Source organism: Octopus bimaculoides, chromosome 19, assembly GCF_046866305.1.
Source record: "Octopus bimaculoides isolate indiv1 chromosome 19, ASM4686630v1, whole genome shotgun sequence".
NCBI classification, from domain to species: domain Eukaryota; kingdom Metazoa; phylum Mollusca; class Cephalopoda; order Octopoda; family Octopodidae; genus Octopus; species Octopus bimaculoides.
In genome coordinates this window covers 28,290,528-28,308,198 of record NC_142946.1, presented here as the reverse complement: position 1 = coordinate 28,308,198, position 17,671 = coordinate 28,290,528, and the positions used below count along the sequence as shown (strand labels likewise).

The window sequence follows — 17,671 nt, the reverse complement described above, 5'->3', positions numbered from 1 at the left end:
TGGCAACGATCTCGCTCGAAAGATTTCATGTGTCGCCCGTACAAGAGCCAGTCCAGGGGCACTGGCAACGATCTCGCTCGAAAGATTTCATGTGTCGCCCACACATGAGCCAGTCCAGGGGCACTGGCAACGATCCCGCTCGAAACATTTCATGTGTCGCCCACACATGAGCCAGTCCAGGGGCACTGGCAACGATCTCGCTCGGAAAGATTTCATGTGTCGCCCGCACATGAGCCAGTCCAGGGGCAGTGGCAACGATCCCGTCCCGCTCAAAACATTTCATGTGTCACCTGCACAAGAGCCAGTCCAGGGGCACTGGCAACGATCCCGTCCCGCTCAAAACATTTCATGTGTCGCCCACACATGAGCCAGTCCAGGGGCACTGGCAACGATCCCGCTCGAAACATTTCATGTGTCGCCCACACATGAGCCAGTCCAGGGGCACTGGCAACGATCTCGCTCGGAAAGATTTCATGTGTCGCCCGCACATGAGCCAGTCCAGGGGCAGTGGCAACGATCCCGTCCCGCTCAAAACATTTCATGTGTCACCTGCACAAGAGCCAGTCCAGGGGCACTGGCAACGATCCCGTCCCGCTCAAAACATTTCATGTGTCGCCCACACATGAGCCAGTCCAGGGGCACTGGCATCGATCCCGCTCGAAAGATTTCATGTGTCTCCCGCACATTAGCCAGTCCAGGGGCACTGGCAACGATCCCGCTCGAAACATTTCATGTGTCACCCGCACAAGAGCCAGTCCGGGGGCATTGGCAACGATCTCGCTCGAAAAACCTCATGTGTCGCCCACACAAGAGCCAGCCCAGGGGCACCGGCAACGATCTCGCTCAGAAAGATTTCATGTGTCGCCCGCACATGAGCCAGTCCAGGGGCACTGGCAACGATCCCGTCCCGCTCAAAACATTTCATATGTCACCTGCACAAGAGCCAGTCCAGGGGCACTGGCAACAATCTCGCTCGAAAGATTTCATGTGTCGCCCGCACATGAGCCAGTCCAGGGGCACCGGCAACGATCCCGCTCGAAAAACCTCATGTGTCACCCGCACAGGAGCCGGCCCAGGGGCACCGGCAACGATCTCGCTCAAAAGATTTCATGTGTCACCAGCACATGAGCCAGTCCAGGGGCACCGGCAACGATCCTGCTCGAAAAACCTCATGTGTCACCCGCACAGGAGCCGGCCTAGGGGCACCGGCAACGATCTCGCTTGAAATATTTCATGTGTCGCCCGCACATGAGCCAGTCCAGGGGCACTGGCAATGATCCCGCTCGAAAGATTTCATGTGTCACCCGCACATGAGCCAGTCCGGGGGCACCGGCAACGATCTCGCTCAAAAACCTCATGTGTCACCCGCACAAGAGCCGGCCCAGGGGCACCGGCAACGATCTCGCTCAAAAGATTTCATGTGTCACCCGCACATGAGCTAGTCCAGGGGCACTGGCATCGATCCCGCTCGAAAGATTTCATGTGTCACCCGCACAAGAGCCAGTCTGGGGGCATTGGCAACGATCTCGCTCGAAAAACCTCATGTGTCGCCCACACAAGAGCCAGCCCAGGGGCACCGGCAACGATCTCGCTCAGAAAGATTTCATGTGTCACCCGCACATGAGCCAGTCCAGGGGCACTGGCATTGAACCCGCTCGAAAGATTTCATGTGTCACCCGCACAAGAGCCAGTCTGGGGGCACTGGCAACGATCTCGCTCGAAAGATATCATGTGTCGCCACACATGGGCCAGTCTAGGGGCACTGGCAACGATCCCGCTCAAAAAAACCTCATGTGTCACCCGCACAAGAGCCGGCCCAGGGGCACCGGCAACAATCTCGCTCGAAAGATTTCATGTGTCGCCCGAAATATAATAAAAAGTTCTGAACATGATTTAGTGATGATGGAATGGTTCCAACAATGGTGCAGTGATGCTGTCAGGTAGCTTGACAGCAATTATTCTTCAAAGAACTTAAATTAGAACATGGGTGTTGGCTTTGAAAATTCAAGAAGGAATTCATTGAAGGAAACTAGATAGAACATCGATTGGTTACAATGCAAAGGGCCATGGAATGATTCATGCTAGGAATACCATTTTGAGAGCATATCTAAAATGAGATAATCTGAGAACAGAGCAGAGTGAACGTGATCATAGAATATGAAAAGCCTAAGTCCAAACATGTTGCAAAATTCACAAACAGGTGGACCTGTGCAGTTGCTGAGTGGTATCCAAGGTCGAGTAGTACGAAAAGGCCACTTGGATGGCCTCCATGACAATGGGAAGGTGATCTAGTTAAGAAAAACATATTTAATTAAATAGACAAAAAGTTTTTGTTATTGACAATTTGATATCCATAAGCAAATAACAGTGAACAAATGAATTATTTAAGATATTCATATATCATCATCATCATCATCGTTTAACGTCCACTTTCCATGCTGGCAGTTTGACTGAGGAGTGGTGAGCCAGAGGCTGCACCAGGCTCAATCTGGTCTGGCAAAGTTTCTACAGCTGGATGCCCTTCCTAATGCCAACTACTCCGAGAGTGTAGTGGGTGCTTTTTATGTGCCACCGGCATGAAGGCCATTCAGGCAGTTCTGGCAATGACCACATCCATGCTCAAAAGGTGTTGTTACGTGCTACCTGCACGGGAGCCAGTCTATATTCAATTCAAAAACTAGAGTAAGCCAAAAGGATATAATTCTATTCCGAATATTTCTGAATACAACTAAGATTAAAATTTTTTTACCTTCACTTGCAGTGCTGATCTTAAATTCTACACAGATAGAAGAAAGACATTACAAAATCATTCTAAGATGAAATGTTCACTGGGAAATTAACAGCACAGTGAATGTGTTCTTACTTTGCATAGTTTATGTTTTGATAAAGAATAACAAATCATTAACAAATATTTACACACACACACACACACATATATATATATATATATACATTACCAGTTCAAGTGACAAAAGAATGCAGGGTCTACCTTCTCTATAACCATAATTCTGTAGGTGAATACAGCTACCAAGGTCTTGCTGCCAAAAAATACAATTTTCTTTCTTTGAGTGTAGTCCAGACACTGAACAATCTTCTAAATGTGAGTTGTTGACATACTCATGCCAGTATTCTGGAGAGAAAAACCATGAATTTGTAAATGAACTTGATATATCAAAATGTTTTCTTTTTTTTTTTATTATTGACACAGAGTCTCAAATTTCAGTAACAATATACTGTTCATGAAATTTGTGACTTTATGTTGATCTTATCAATCCTGAAGTTGTTTTTACTTAGCTCTGGTTAAGCAAACCTAGATCAAAAGCAGTCTTCCTGTGACATCTATCTTGTCTCTTTGAATATCTAACATTACATATCTAACATATTTTCCCTTTTTGGTTTCAAGTGCATAGATATTTTAAAAATTGCCAAAAAATTGTTTTATTTACCAGAACCAGAGAAAAAATAGGCTACTACTAAAATATCTATGCACTTGAAACCAATGGGAGAAACCTTCAGAGTAAAAGAAAAAAAGTTGAAAATATTTTCAAACAAAAAGGTGTGTAATTTAAGGGAGATTTAGTTGTTGTTTCTAGCACATCCTACAACCAGCTTGTACCTTTCTCAGAATTCCATATAGACCTAGTCTCTTTTACTCTTTTACTTGTTTCAGTCATTTGACTGAAGTACCACTTTTAGTCGAGCAAATCGACCCCAGGACTTATTCATTGTAAGCCTAGTACTTATTCTATCGGTCTCTTTTGCTGAACCGCTAAGTTACGGGGACGTAAACACACCAGCATCAGTTGTTAAGCGATGTTGGGGGGAACAAACACAGACACACAAACATATACACACACATACATATATATATATACATATATATACGACGGGCTTCTTTCAGTTTCCATCTACCAAATCCACTCACAAGGCTCTGGTCGGCCCGAGGCTATAGTGAAAGACACTTACCCAAGGTGCCACGCAGTGGGACTGAACTCGGAACCATGTGGTTTGTAAGCAAGCTACTTACCACACAGCCACTCCTACACCTAGATTAAAAAACTAACAAAATGTGAAAACTAACTCCTTGCTTTAAGCATTAAAAGCATATATTAAATTGCTGTAGCTTACAGCAAAATCATTACTAGGAGAGAAAGGAAAAATACCTAAAATGAATATGTAAATACTACCACAAATTATCCAGCTATATTCAAACTTAGAAAAAAGAAAAACAAAACAAACATCACATCAGACTTTAATAATCTATGAAACAATATCCATTACACAATATATTTTCACTGGCGAAATTTGACCAATATTTCTCAAAGAAAAACTAAATTTACATATACAAGGAATCTGCCAGGTAAAATTCAGATGTCTCTTTCCATATGTTGTAAAACAGCAAAAGGGAATAAACAACATTCTCAATATGATGATTACAAACTAATTTTGGCTGTAAAAGATCTATGTAGTGTAATTTAGTGCATTGTTTTGTAGAAATAGGTTTATTTAGTGATTAGTTAGTTAATTTCTTGAAATTCTCACTCAAGACTCGATATTTGAAGCCTTGGATTCATCTTCTGTTTGACCTCTCACCATGTGGGAATATGCCAGTTTCACAAATAGCATCAGCATACCACCCACTTTATTGACTTTGTGCTTTTTTTGCTATATTGTGGTTAGAATCAGCAATGACCATTTTGAATTCATGAGAATTTTTTCTTTCTTATGATATAAAAAACTTGAAGAAAATATGTTCTTTTCTAAGTGAAAATTAATAAAATTTTCACTTTTATATTTCATAACAGTTATCTGACTTACCCCCATCAACTTTTATATCAAAATAAAGCAAAAGCAGTCCTCTTCATGACTGTATGATTTTCAGCACATTTCCAGTGCATTGAAGTAAAATGAGGGCTACCATTCAGCAATCAAAAAAATAGAAAGAAAAAAAAAAAGGACTTACTTTGTGAATAGGTGGCAATACCAGGGCAACTGAGGGACCCTAGCATGATATGTATTGGATTTCGATCAAAACTATATGAGAAGAAAGTTTACATCCAGAACTTTTAAATGATATTTAATTTTCCATGGAAAAAAATGTATGAAAATGATCAAGCAAAGAAGTGCAATTTTGCATGGTCATACTGTGCTTGTCTCCCTTCTATATAGTAATACCCACTTAGAATGGATTTAAACAGTTAGGTTATTGTTTGGTTCCAAGTGAGTCTTGATTGAGCAGGCCTATGATTGAAAACATTCCAATTGAATTATTCCAAATTTAAAATCAAATTACAGGGGATCCTTCAGCCAAATTTGTAAGGTTTCAATCTGTGGCCAATGATAATGAATTAACTTTACCTAAATGCTAATTTTTTTTTATAGTTCTCTTACAAGCATAGTGAAACAATAGTGTTTATTTTTTTTACAATTTTTATGTATTCAAATTTGAGGTGTAAACGTGAATTTCTTATTAAAAAATAACCCTTTGAGCTAAAATTCCTTAATTGAACTAAAATCTCAATTTCATCACGTTAAATTTTGTATACATATTTAATAAACCACATGAACCTATTTCTCTTCCCATTGCAATAACGAGTCTCAACTTCACAAGATCACGTGCTAAACATTTGGCCCTACCCTTTACCCTTTCTACTTTAGAATCTCAGTCTAAAATTTATTTTAACAAATCACATTTAAGCTTCTATTCTTCATACTACCTTTGAAATTGATATTCTTTTTAAATTAAATAAATCAGTTATAACTTTCCTGTCATTGAATGCATACTAAACATAGCCATCAAGTGAGCCTCTACAAAGCTGCATAACCTTCATAGGAGTAGTAGGTCTTAAAAAAAATGTAGTCCTAGGTACATTATTATGTTGGGAAACAAATGGGGTAATAGTGGCTGGAAACTTCTGAACTGGGATTAAACAACAACTAAACACAGAGCAAGAAAAAAGTGTATTTAATCAGAAATACAGGAAATATAGAGGGAGGGATGGTACAGAGTAACAGAATTTCACAAGCAGAACATTTTGACCACTCCTTTTTCAATACTTCCCCCACCCACGCACATATACATATCAATAATGTTAATTATAACCCAGAAAAGGATTGAAGGACCCATCATATAATCTCATAAAATTAAGGGACATAAATACCATATTAAAATCAGATACATTTTTGACTTCTAATAACTGTGAAGGAAGATAGGATATATATTTATAATTGTATGACATTTAATAGAGCAAACAATACAGTCATTACATGCCTAAAACAAGATTTATATTTTGATTAATATTTCAAAACCAGCAAGTTCCATAAAATAAAACTAAAAAGTTTACAAATCCTAATAAAAGAAATGTGTAATATTTAGGGGGTAAAAATACCAAGCATAAATATTGTACAACAATGATACAATGGGAAAGTAGAATAAACACAGTTTGGAGAAGAATGCAATGTTAAATAGGAAAACTAAAATTATTGTATTAGTCGTAATTAATTATTGTTATACGTATAAGATTTTCAAGGCAGGGAATACTGACAGGGTCGGGGGGCGTGGGTATACTTCTTGTGGAGAAATGGGTTGATAAGGTAATCGAGGTAGTCAGAGTCTGTGATAGAATACTTAAGATTAGATTAGTGCTGCATCATGGGTTAGCAACCATCATCTTGGCCTATGCCCTTCAGCTAGAGATATCTGATGGACAGAAAGACGGATTTTATGACACCCTCTTGCAGACTACCTCGTCGATGAATGACAAGGATCTTCTCTTCGTGGCTGGTGACTTCAGTGGGCATGTTGGACAACATGCAGGGGGCTTCCATGGCATACATGGAAGGGTCTGGATCACGCGAATGAATGGATAGAGATTTAGAGAAGTACTACTCGAAACTTTTGATGAAATAGAGGGGTATATAGTACCACATGAAGTGGAATGTAACTGGAGGTTTCTACGGGACAACCTGTTGAGGACCACTGACCAGATCTGTGGATGGTGCAAAGTCCCTCTCAACCCAAGGTAATGTGGTGGTCGAACAATGTAGTTGACAGAGCCATTAGGGAAAAAAAATAGGTATGGAAGGACTGGAAGAATGGTGGTAGCAGGGAATTGTATCAGACTGCTAGAAAGGAAGCTAGGAGACAGGTTTATTTAGCCAGAAAGGAAGCAGATAAGAAAAAATTTGCCGATGTTCTGCATTGTAAGGAGCAAAGACTTGAGGTGTTTTATGTTGCAAGACAGTGCTCAAGAGAGAACCATGATGACATAGGAGAGAAATGTGTCTGCATGGCTGACGGCTCACTTGCATTTAACGAGGCTGCAATAAAGAGAATGAATGGGAGAAAGAGAGTTTGCTAAATGTTGACCCAACAGAGAGACCAGCTATCTGAATTGACAGTACCTTGGTAGATAAAGCAATTAAGGGTATTAAGACAGGGAACCCCTGGCCCATCAGGAATCACCGCAGAGATGCTTAAAATATCTGGTGGTGTCAGCTATAGTCCAGTCACCCATATTGTTAACCAGGTGATACATGAAGGAGTCATACCCAATGACTGGTGTAGGAGCACCATGGTCAACTGCTACAAAAGTAAAAGTGATGCATTAGATACAAATAATTACAGAGGTATCAAGTTGTTGGATCAGGTAATGAAAGTAATGGAGAGTGTCATAGCCCAACTGATTAGGGAGAGTTGGGCTATGACCCTCTCTGTTATGCATCTCATCTAGACTTTGGGTTTGTGCCAGGGAAAAGCACCACTGATGCTATATTTCTGGTGAGACAGCTGCAGGAGAAATACCTAGCCAAAAATAAACCTCTGTACCTGGTTTTCGTTGACATGGAGAAAGCCTTTGACAGGGTCCCCTGATCCCTTATCTGGTGGTCAATGAGGAAACTAGGGATTGATGAATGGTTAGTGAGAGCTGTACAAGCCATGTACAGGGATGCTGTCAGTAAGGTGTGGGTTGGCAACGAGTACAGTGAAGAATTCTGGGTAGGGGTAAGGGTCCACCAAAGATCGGTCCTCACCCCCTCTTATTCATCATAGTCCTCCAGGCAATAACAGAGGAAATCAAGACAGGATGCCCCTGGGAGCTTCTCTATGTTGATGACCTTGCTCTAATAGCTGAGTCACTATCAGAACTAGAGAAATTTCAGGTGTGGAAGCAAGGATTAGAATTGAAGTGCCTTAGAGTCAACCTAGCAAAAACCAAAGTCATAATAAGTAGGAAGACAGACAAACCACAAATCCCTTCAGAGAAAAGTTGGACATGAGAAGCATCAGATGTGGTGTGCAAGAGAGATGACTGCACTGGTATGGTCATGTGTTGCGAATAGATGAGGACAGCTGTGTGAAAAGTGTCACAGTTGAGGAAACCTGTGGAAGAGGTAGACCTAGGACGAGGTGGTGAAACACGAATGATAAGTGACCAAGACCTTTGGAGATATGCTGTGCTTGAGAAGACCTAGCAAGCCAAGTGAGACCATAACTGGCCTATGCCAGTGCTGTATAACCAGCCCATTTAAGAGTACCCTTCAATCATTGAACAATAAACTATGCTTGTGAAGACCTGTTGAGGCAAGTGAATTCACTGTCGTGGCTGATGATAGTACTGTCTGATTGGCACCCATGCCAGTGGAACATTAAAAGCATCATTCGAGCGTAATCGTTGCCAGGGCCACTGACTGGCTCCTGAGCCGGTGGCACATAAAAAAAGCACCATTCGAGCGTGGTCGTTGCCAGTGTCACCTGACTAGCTCCTATGCAGGTGGCATGTAAAAAGCACCATCTGAGCATGGCCAATGCCAGTACCACCTTACTGGACCTCATGCCAGTGGCATGTAAAAGCACCCACTACACTCTTGGAGTGGTTGGCGTTAGGAAGGGTATCCAGCTGTAGAAACTTTACCAGATCAGATTGGAGCCTGGTGCAGCTTTCTGGCTCACCAGCCCTCAGTCAAACCGTCCAACCTATGCCAGCATGGAGAGCAGACATTAAATGATGATATTGATCAATCAGACAAATGGGTCAACTCTTCTTTGCTAAGAGTGAGAATGAATTATTATTTTTTTATACTTTCAGAATGCTGAAATTATATACTATACTGTATCAAACATTAAATGCTTTCATGTCACAGTGAAACTTAATTTCTTCTGAATGAGACTAAATATATAAAAAAATACTTAAATGCCATATAAATACTAAGCACCCCTATTTTTTTTTTTTTTTTTTTTTTTTTATGGCAAAGAAGTTGCCATAAAACTTTATCCTACAGAATTTTCAAGGCCAGAAAATACTTCAGACCTAATCAGTTGCTTGCCTTTTACAAAGTTTGATTTCAATCCATATAGGATAACTGTTCATATACCAGGCATAGTGCTGATACTGCCACATGCTCAAATATCTTACACCATACTGAAAGGATGATTAGTAAAGCCTCATTTATTCAACAAGATACAACTACTATCATACAGACACACTTTTTTTCCCTTTGCAACAACAGCTTCAGCTCTGTTAAACTAGCAAACTAGATACTAATTCCATCTTGTCCTACCTGATTAATTAAATCCTTTTACCAATCATATCATCCCAAAAATGCAGTTCTTTGGAATTCTCTCTTTGCCTTCACTTCCCCTGCAAGCATCCATTTAATAGAATGTCAAACTGAATATAGGCAGCATTATATATCACGAGTCTGGAAAGGCCTTCAGTGGGCCCCTACTCCTCCTTTTCTTATTAATTAATAACAAATGAATAAGACAAGCAGTGTTCATTATAGCAGAAATATCACAAAAACTCTTTACAGTATATTAATTGTAATCATTAATAAGATATAAAATCAAGACAGTCAAGTGCTTTATCAATAGATTTTAGTTTGTTATGAAATTAAAACATCATAATGTCACAAAAAAAATTCGTTTTCAGCTATCTTACCTTGAAGAATTGTTTTAATGTTTTCAGAGTATGGTTGATAAGATGCTTTAATGAAGGTGTTGAATTTAATCAAGTGATTGCTGTTTGATGGAATATGTAAGGCAAGACCTGCATAAGAAAGTGAAATTGGGAATATCATGAGAAAGTCAGGCACATGGATAGAGCAGACTCTGTTTTGAATTCCTTTTAGTTTTTTTTATTAGATGCATGTCAATCCTAATAAAGCAAAACATTTCAGTCATGACTATGCTGAACTTTTTCCCTTCGGGAATTGTACATTTATGACCTGTATATCTTAGTTTCAGAGTTGGTATAACCTGTACATGCATGTTGTAGGAGGTAATTAAGTGTTAGTAATGTAAAGGGTACCTACTTGTAAAACACTGTTTCAAAAACTTGCCCAACCCAACTAGTATAGAAAAGATGGTAAAGAATGATTTAAAAGGAAATTTGTTTGCTATTTCTATCAGATCAAGTAATCACATGGAGACTCCCTCAAATTCATTTGTTCTTGTTTAATCCCAGGTCGACCTTAGCTTCTTAGTTGTATCTAGAATTTTTATATCCAAAATGCTCTTCCTTTTTAGTACAATAAGGTTTGATTTGAGGGAAATCTGGTCACTATTTCAAGCAGATTGACAGCATAAACCCACATCGCTTTGTTGGTTGTTGTTTAGCTCTAGATCCTGATTGATTAGGCTTATGATGAAAGGCATTCCAGCCTTGACCACTGCACTGTCTAATGTCTTTCTAGATTTAAGATGGATGAATATGATTTGAGAAAATGTAGCTGCCATTACTAGCAGGCTGAGTGACTGCATAGAAGCTCCCTCTTTAGCTTGTCTCAGTTGTTAGGATTCTACATAGGGAAATATATACATCATCATCATTTAACGGCCGCCGGGAATTTTAAATGTATACAGCTCATAATTTATATTGAAAGAAATTAATTTATTTATAATATATAGATTTTCCTTTCAGTGTTAAGATGCACCCCCACCAAAAAAAAAAAAAAAATGAGGGAACCTTATGCAAGGGGTTCTTAATCATGGAGCCAAAGACTGGAACAATTTCTATTTGATAAAAGCCTTATTTTATTTCTTGGTGGTAAAGTAAAACCAAGCTATTGACAGCTTTTAAAGTCATACTGACTCATAATAAAACTGGTGATGATAATACAGGGACACAGGTAATCCTTGATTATGAAATAACATTCCACTTCTATTTTTCTTTTGATGCAGCACAATGACTAAATTATCACTATGAAAAATTTAAATGTAATTTCTATTGTATGCTTTCTTGGAGAGCATCCAGAAAGAAGCATTGTGATATCTCATTTCTGAAATTTAGATGATTTTAGGAAATATGACAAGTTGAATGGACAGCAAATTGGATGAAATCTTCCCTAATTGACCTAAATGAATAATTAACCATATTTGTGATGTCATATCTTTGAAATTGAGGTGATAATCAACTTCAAATTACACTATAGTAGTTGCCTATTTTTTCTCAGGTTCTTGTAAAGAAAAACTATTTTTTGGCCAATTTTTTAAATATTCATGTAAAGTCTATTTTGTAACATGTTACAAACAGTCAATTTTGCAGTGTTTTCAGACCTAGTTAAATAAAAAAAACACAAGCCACAGGGACTTGAATTTTGGGACATTTATTGTAGGTATAGAGCTAAATAAATTCTGAGATTCTGGGACATGGTACCATTTCAATAAAATTTTAATGGCCTATTTAAAATGGCTATAAATAGTGGAGTTTCAGATCAGAATGCCACATAAGTTGGATTTTCTCCATTTTGACAGGGATTTTTCAAATTGTTTTTTCAGGACAGCCTTGGAAATAATGGAGAGAAGCTTTTTATGAAAAAAAACTTTTGGAAAATCTATGAATTTTTCACACCCCTCCAGCCCCCTCTGGACCGATTTTGGCCAATTTATATTTTTGTACTATGCACTTAAGCACAATGGGAAAAGTGCTTTACAGTAAAAGAAAAAAAATTGAAAATATCTTCAAACAAAAAGGTGTGTAATTTAAAGGAGATTTAGTTGTGGTTTCCAGCACATCCTACAACCACCTTGTACCTTTCTCAGAATTGCATGTAGACTTAGATTTAAAAAAACTAATAAAATGTGAAAACTAACTCCTTAAAAAAGAAAAACAAAAAAAAAACATCACATCAGACTTTGATAATCTATGGAACAATATACATTACACAATATATTTTCACTGGCGAAATTTGACCAATATTTGTTAAAGAAAAACTAAATTTACATATACAAGGAATCTGCCAGGTAAAATTTAGATATCTCTTTCCATATGTTGTAAAACAGCAAGAGGGAATAAACAACATTCTCAATATGATGATTACAAGCTAATTTTGGGCTTTGAAAGACCTATGTAGCACAATTTGTGCATTTTCTTTTTTGTAGAAATAGGTTTACTTAGTGATTAGTTAGTTAATTTCTTGAAATTCTCACTCATCATCATCATCATCGTTTAACGTCCGCTTTCCATGCTAGCATGGGTTGGACGATTTGACTGAGGACTGGTGAAACCGGATGGCAACACCAGGCTCCAATCTAAATTTGGCAGAGTTTCTACAGCTGGATGCCCTTCCTAACGCCAACCTCTCAGAGAGTGTAGTAGGTGCTTTTACGTGTCACCCGCACGAAGGCCAGTCAGGCGATACTGGCAACGGCCTGGATTCATGTTCTGTTTGACCTCTCACCATGTGGGAATATGCCAGTTTGACAAATAGCATCAGTATACCACACATTGTATTGACATTGTGCTTTTTTTGCAATATTGTCCTGAAAATGAATATGAACATGAATCAATTGCAAGCTACATGTGAGTCTGCAGGCTATGAGTAAGGTGAACTACAGGAAATTAAGCATTGCTATTCTTATTTCTTTGCTGCCCAAAAGGGGCTACACACAGACGGGACAAACAAGGACAGATAAATGAATTAAGTCGATTCTATCAACCCAGTGTGTAACTGGTACTTATTTAATCAACCCCGAAAGGATGAAAGGCAAAGTCAACCTCAGCGGAATTTGAACTCAGAACGTAGTGGCAGACAAAATACTGCTAAGCATTTCGCTTGGCGTGCTAATGTTTTCGCCAGCTCTTCACCTTGCTATTCTGTTAGGTTTACATACACATGCCACCACATGGACAACAACGTTTGCAGGGTGAAAGCTACTATCAATAAAATGAAATGCAAAAGCCAATTGTTGTTACATTTACACACTTAAAATTTGCAGGTGAATGTGTACAAAATGGCATAGAAGATAGGTTAGTATTTGTAAAGTTGGTGCAAACAAAGCAGAAAATTAGAAGCAAAACAAAAAATATGCAATGTAAACAAAAGAAAGAAAAATGAAGACAAACTGTCCATACACAGTTTGTTGCTGAAAAGTTAGTGCAGAAGTAGAAAGTCATAAGAGCAAGCAAAAGATTTATGAAGTGTCTATAGACTTCAGTCAGATACACAAGTATTGGCATGAAATCCAAACATAGAAAGCTAATTCTGAACCTCTGGTGCAAGATATAGATTGTGTATCTGTTTTTATGTTGTTTTCTGAGTTAGGTTTCCATATTTTCAATAGTAGGATCCTTATGGAGGTGAAGCAATTGTTAGATTGCAGAACTGATGTGATAACATGCTTGCAGCGTTTGCAAAGAAGATTTGCAGAAAGTTTATAGAAAAGGTATTTTCTTTCTTTAGGATATTTATTTTCTTTGTTTGTTGCACTTGCTTGGTGATGTCCAGCAAAAGCTCAGGCTCTATAGTTTTTGAATGCTAGATGTATGAAAAGAATTATACTGTGTACCTTCAGAGATTTAAAAGGCTACTGTATAGCTGCTCTTTGAAGTTGGTTAATAAAAAAGATTAATTTGACAAATGAAGAGATGGGTCAAAGAAAATGAAGAGTAGTTACATTTTCAGTTCATCATGTTTTATTGGTATGTTTAAATGGAACATGACCATTCAAAAAATAAAGAAAGCAAAAATAAAGTTGGAAAATGAGACTAATGATGTGACCCTGTTCTGTAAGAGAATGTTGTGTTCACCTCAGTAATATAGTCGAACAGCTTGTGTGATTATGTGTAGATGAGATTGAATTCAAAAGAATGAATGTGTTCCCTGACATTTTTAGATTAGTAGCAGATTCAGTTATTCACAACATCCAATAGTCAATAACATATATGTTGGTGTGTGTGTGTGTGTGTGTGTGTGTGTGTGTGTGTGTGTGTGTGTGTGTGTGTGTGTATATATATATATATATATATATAATATTAGAGAAAAGAACCAAAGTTCATGAACTCATCCATGAAAATCTACAGTGACATATAGAAAAAATTAGTAAGTAGATGCACGATAAATAAGTATAATAAAATACAAAGTAAAAATCATAAAATAATGATAATAAAACGACTACATGTGTTTCATAACCAAGTTTCCAAATAGAAAATAAAATATATTCAAATCGATTAAATCAATCGAAAATCAATTCTATTCAAAAATATAGCTAATCTTCAGGTCAAAATACAACAATAATAATAATAAAAGGAATGTATATATCAACCAACAATAAATAACAAATGAATGTATATAAAAACACTTACTATATTAAGAGAGAAAAATGTTAAACAATATTATTAAAAAGAAATTTAATACTAATCTTAACGAAAATTATAAACGTGACATTATTAACTTTACGTTTATTAGAATATAAACTAACAGAAATATTAAATACAAATCTTATCTTAACGAATCTTTTGTTTAAAATACAATTTAAACGAAGTTTTAGGTTAAACTGAAATTATAAACATAAAATAAATAACTTTAATTTTAATATAAACAAAAAATTATATTAATTTAATTGATATTTAATGTTAGCTGATACTTTATTTAACATTAAGTTAATAGTATAAAGTTTATCATTTTAGTTTAAACCAAAACTTCGATTAGATTAGTGTTGCATTTTTTCCAATAATATTGTTTAATATTTCTTTTTGATTTATGGGATAAATAAGTAGTTTTTTTTATATAATTTCTTTGATTATTAGTTAATATTCTAATTAAGGTTAAGTTATTAGTACAACATTTAAAATTTTATTTAAATTAAAGATTCGATTAGATAAATTTTGTATTTCTTTTCAATAATTTTGTTAAATGTTTTTTCTTTTATTTAATGATGATATAATTATTTTTATATAAATTAATTTATATAAATTAATTTTTTGTTAGTTTATATTAAAATTAAAATTATTTATTTTACGTTTAAAATTTTAGTTTAACCTAAAACTTCGTTTAAATTGTATTTTAAGCGAAAGATTCGTTAAGATAAGATTTGCATTTAATATTTCTGTTAGTTTATAATTTTCATTAAGATTAGTATTAAATTTCTTTTTAATAATATTGTTTAACATTTTTCTATCTTAATATAATAAGTATTTTTATATACATTCGTTATTTATTGTTGGTTGATATATACATTCCTTTTATTATTATTATTATTGTATTTTGACCTGAAGATTAGCTGTATTTTTGAATAGAATTGATTTTCAATCAATTTAATCGATTTGAATATATTTTATTTTCTATTTGAAAACTTGGTTATGAAACACGTGTAGTCATTTTATTATCATTATTTTATGAATTTTACTTTGTATTTTATTATACTTATTAATTTTTTCTATATGTGATTGTAGATTTTCATGGATGAGTTCATGAACTTTGATTCTTTTCTCTAATATTATATATTTATTTTATACTGTGAAGCTTAATTTAATTTTAATTTTTGATAAATTAAATTTAATTGAGCTTTTACCTGTAAATTTGTATTTTTATCCCTAATATTATTATCATAATTTTTCCAATTTATAATTAACGTTTATTGTTTGTATTTAACTTCCAATTTTCATTAGTTATGGAATTTACAGGTAGAATAGAGCTGCTGTTTTGGAATTCATCTTTGAAGGATATCCACATTCCATCTAGAAATGAATATTTTTTGAAACTTATTAATAATATTAAGGATTTTATTACTAGAATTAAATGGAAAGTCTACTTTAATAATAATTATAATATTACTGATAATAATGATGTAGATAATTTAAGTTACATTAATTCTAAATTTAAATCTTGAAAAGAACCCCCGTATAATGGGGATTTACAGATTTTATAGGATAATATTTAGAAGGTGGTGAAAAATATTAAATTTCAAAAATACCCAAATAGACAATGATTATTTAAGAAATCTAGCTATTAAAATAAAACAATTTAGAAATATGGATGGAGTTATAGTACAATCAGATAAAACTAGGAACCTGTATAAACTAGATGTCAAATTATATGAGAAAGAAATTAATAAAAAATATAAAATTGTTCCGGAAAATACTTTATATTCTATAAATAAGGTCTCTAAATTAATAATGATGAAATATGAATTAGATAATAAGACTGAACCTTATGTACCTATGCACCCAAGAATTACTTTGAAAGACCATAAGGATAATTTTTATTCTGACCCTAAAGTTAGGCTTATTTGCCCTTGTAAGTCAGATCTAGGTAAATTAAGTAAGATAATTTTAGATAAATATATCAATAGATTAAATGATATTAACTACATTAAATTATGGAATAGTACTATTGATACTTTAAAATGGTTTAATAATATTAAAGATAAAAATAGATATAAATTTATTCAAATAGATATTGATAATTATTATTCTTCTATTAATGAGATTGTACTTAATAAGGCCCTAATTTATGCAATGAAGAAGGTAGGTATGACTTATATAATAAATTTAATAATATAAATAATAAATATAATAATATCTATAATAAGAACAAACTTTGGCTAATCATTCCATACCGCATTCAAGTTAAAACTAACATTATTAAAGAAATTTTTAAGTTATTGATACATTCCTTAGAGATAATAAAAAATATTATAATATCTATAATAAGAACAAACTTTGGCTAATCATTCCATACCGCGTTCAAGTTAAAACTAACATTATTAAAGAAATTTTTAAGTTATTGATACATTCCTTAGAGATAATAAAAAATATTATAATATCTTTTCTACTAATAATTTTGGTGTAGGTTATTCTACTAATAATAATGTTGGTAACATTATCTCTTCTTTTAATAGATTTAAGTTAAATAAGTATTACAAATATAAATTAAATACTTATTCTAATAATAATAATAATAATGAGGACCAGGATATAATTAATTGTACACTAAATGCAAATTTAATAATAGATGCAATTTGAAGGATGTCGTGTATAAATGTATAGTGACTTTAATGGAGGGGAATAACCATAATGGTTATAATTTAAATGAGATTTACATAGGATCGACTTCTAATAAAATTAAATTACGGGTGACTCAACATATGCACTCCTTTAACAATAAAAATTTCATTAATTCTACTGGCTTTAGTAAATATATTTGGGAACTTAAATCTAAAAATATTAAGTACATTTTACATTGGGAGATAGTTTGTAAGGCGAAATCCTATCGTATAGGTAATAATTTTTGTAAGTTGTGTACTAATGAATTTAAGGAGATATTATTAAATAATTATAATACTTTGATTAATTCTTTTGATGAACGAAAAATTAAATGTAGACATAAATTATTTATATAAGTTTAGCTAACTGTGTCTATATATATGTATATATATATATATATATAT

At 35.0% G+C, this 17,671-nt stretch overlaps 1 protein-coding gene across 3 annotated transcripts in view; it reads right to left on the bottom strand.

Annotated features, from left to right (window-relative positions):
- Positions 1-17,671, bottom strand: part of LOC106878418 (sodium/potassium-transporting ATPase subunit beta-1) — a 64,291-nt gene that overhangs the window by 15,986 nt on the left and 30,634 nt on the right. Inside the window, exons 2-4 of one of the 3 annotated variants that reach the window (XR_016245209.1) lie at positions 9,942-10,049; positions 4,819-4,914; positions 2,996-3,130 (exon numbers count right to left, since the gene is read on the bottom strand). Coding sequence is in view for 2 of the 3 variants with exons in the window: in XM_052974641.2 (XP_052830601.1) it covers positions 2,958-3,130; positions 9,942-10,049 (281 nt within the window). In the remaining variant the exon portion in view is untranslated. Of the gene's footprint in view, positions 1-2,957; positions 3,131-4,818; positions 4,915-9,941; positions 10,050-17,671 lie in introns of those variants that run through there. The other 2 variants (XM_052974641.2, XM_052974642.2) reach the window with 2 other exon arrangements.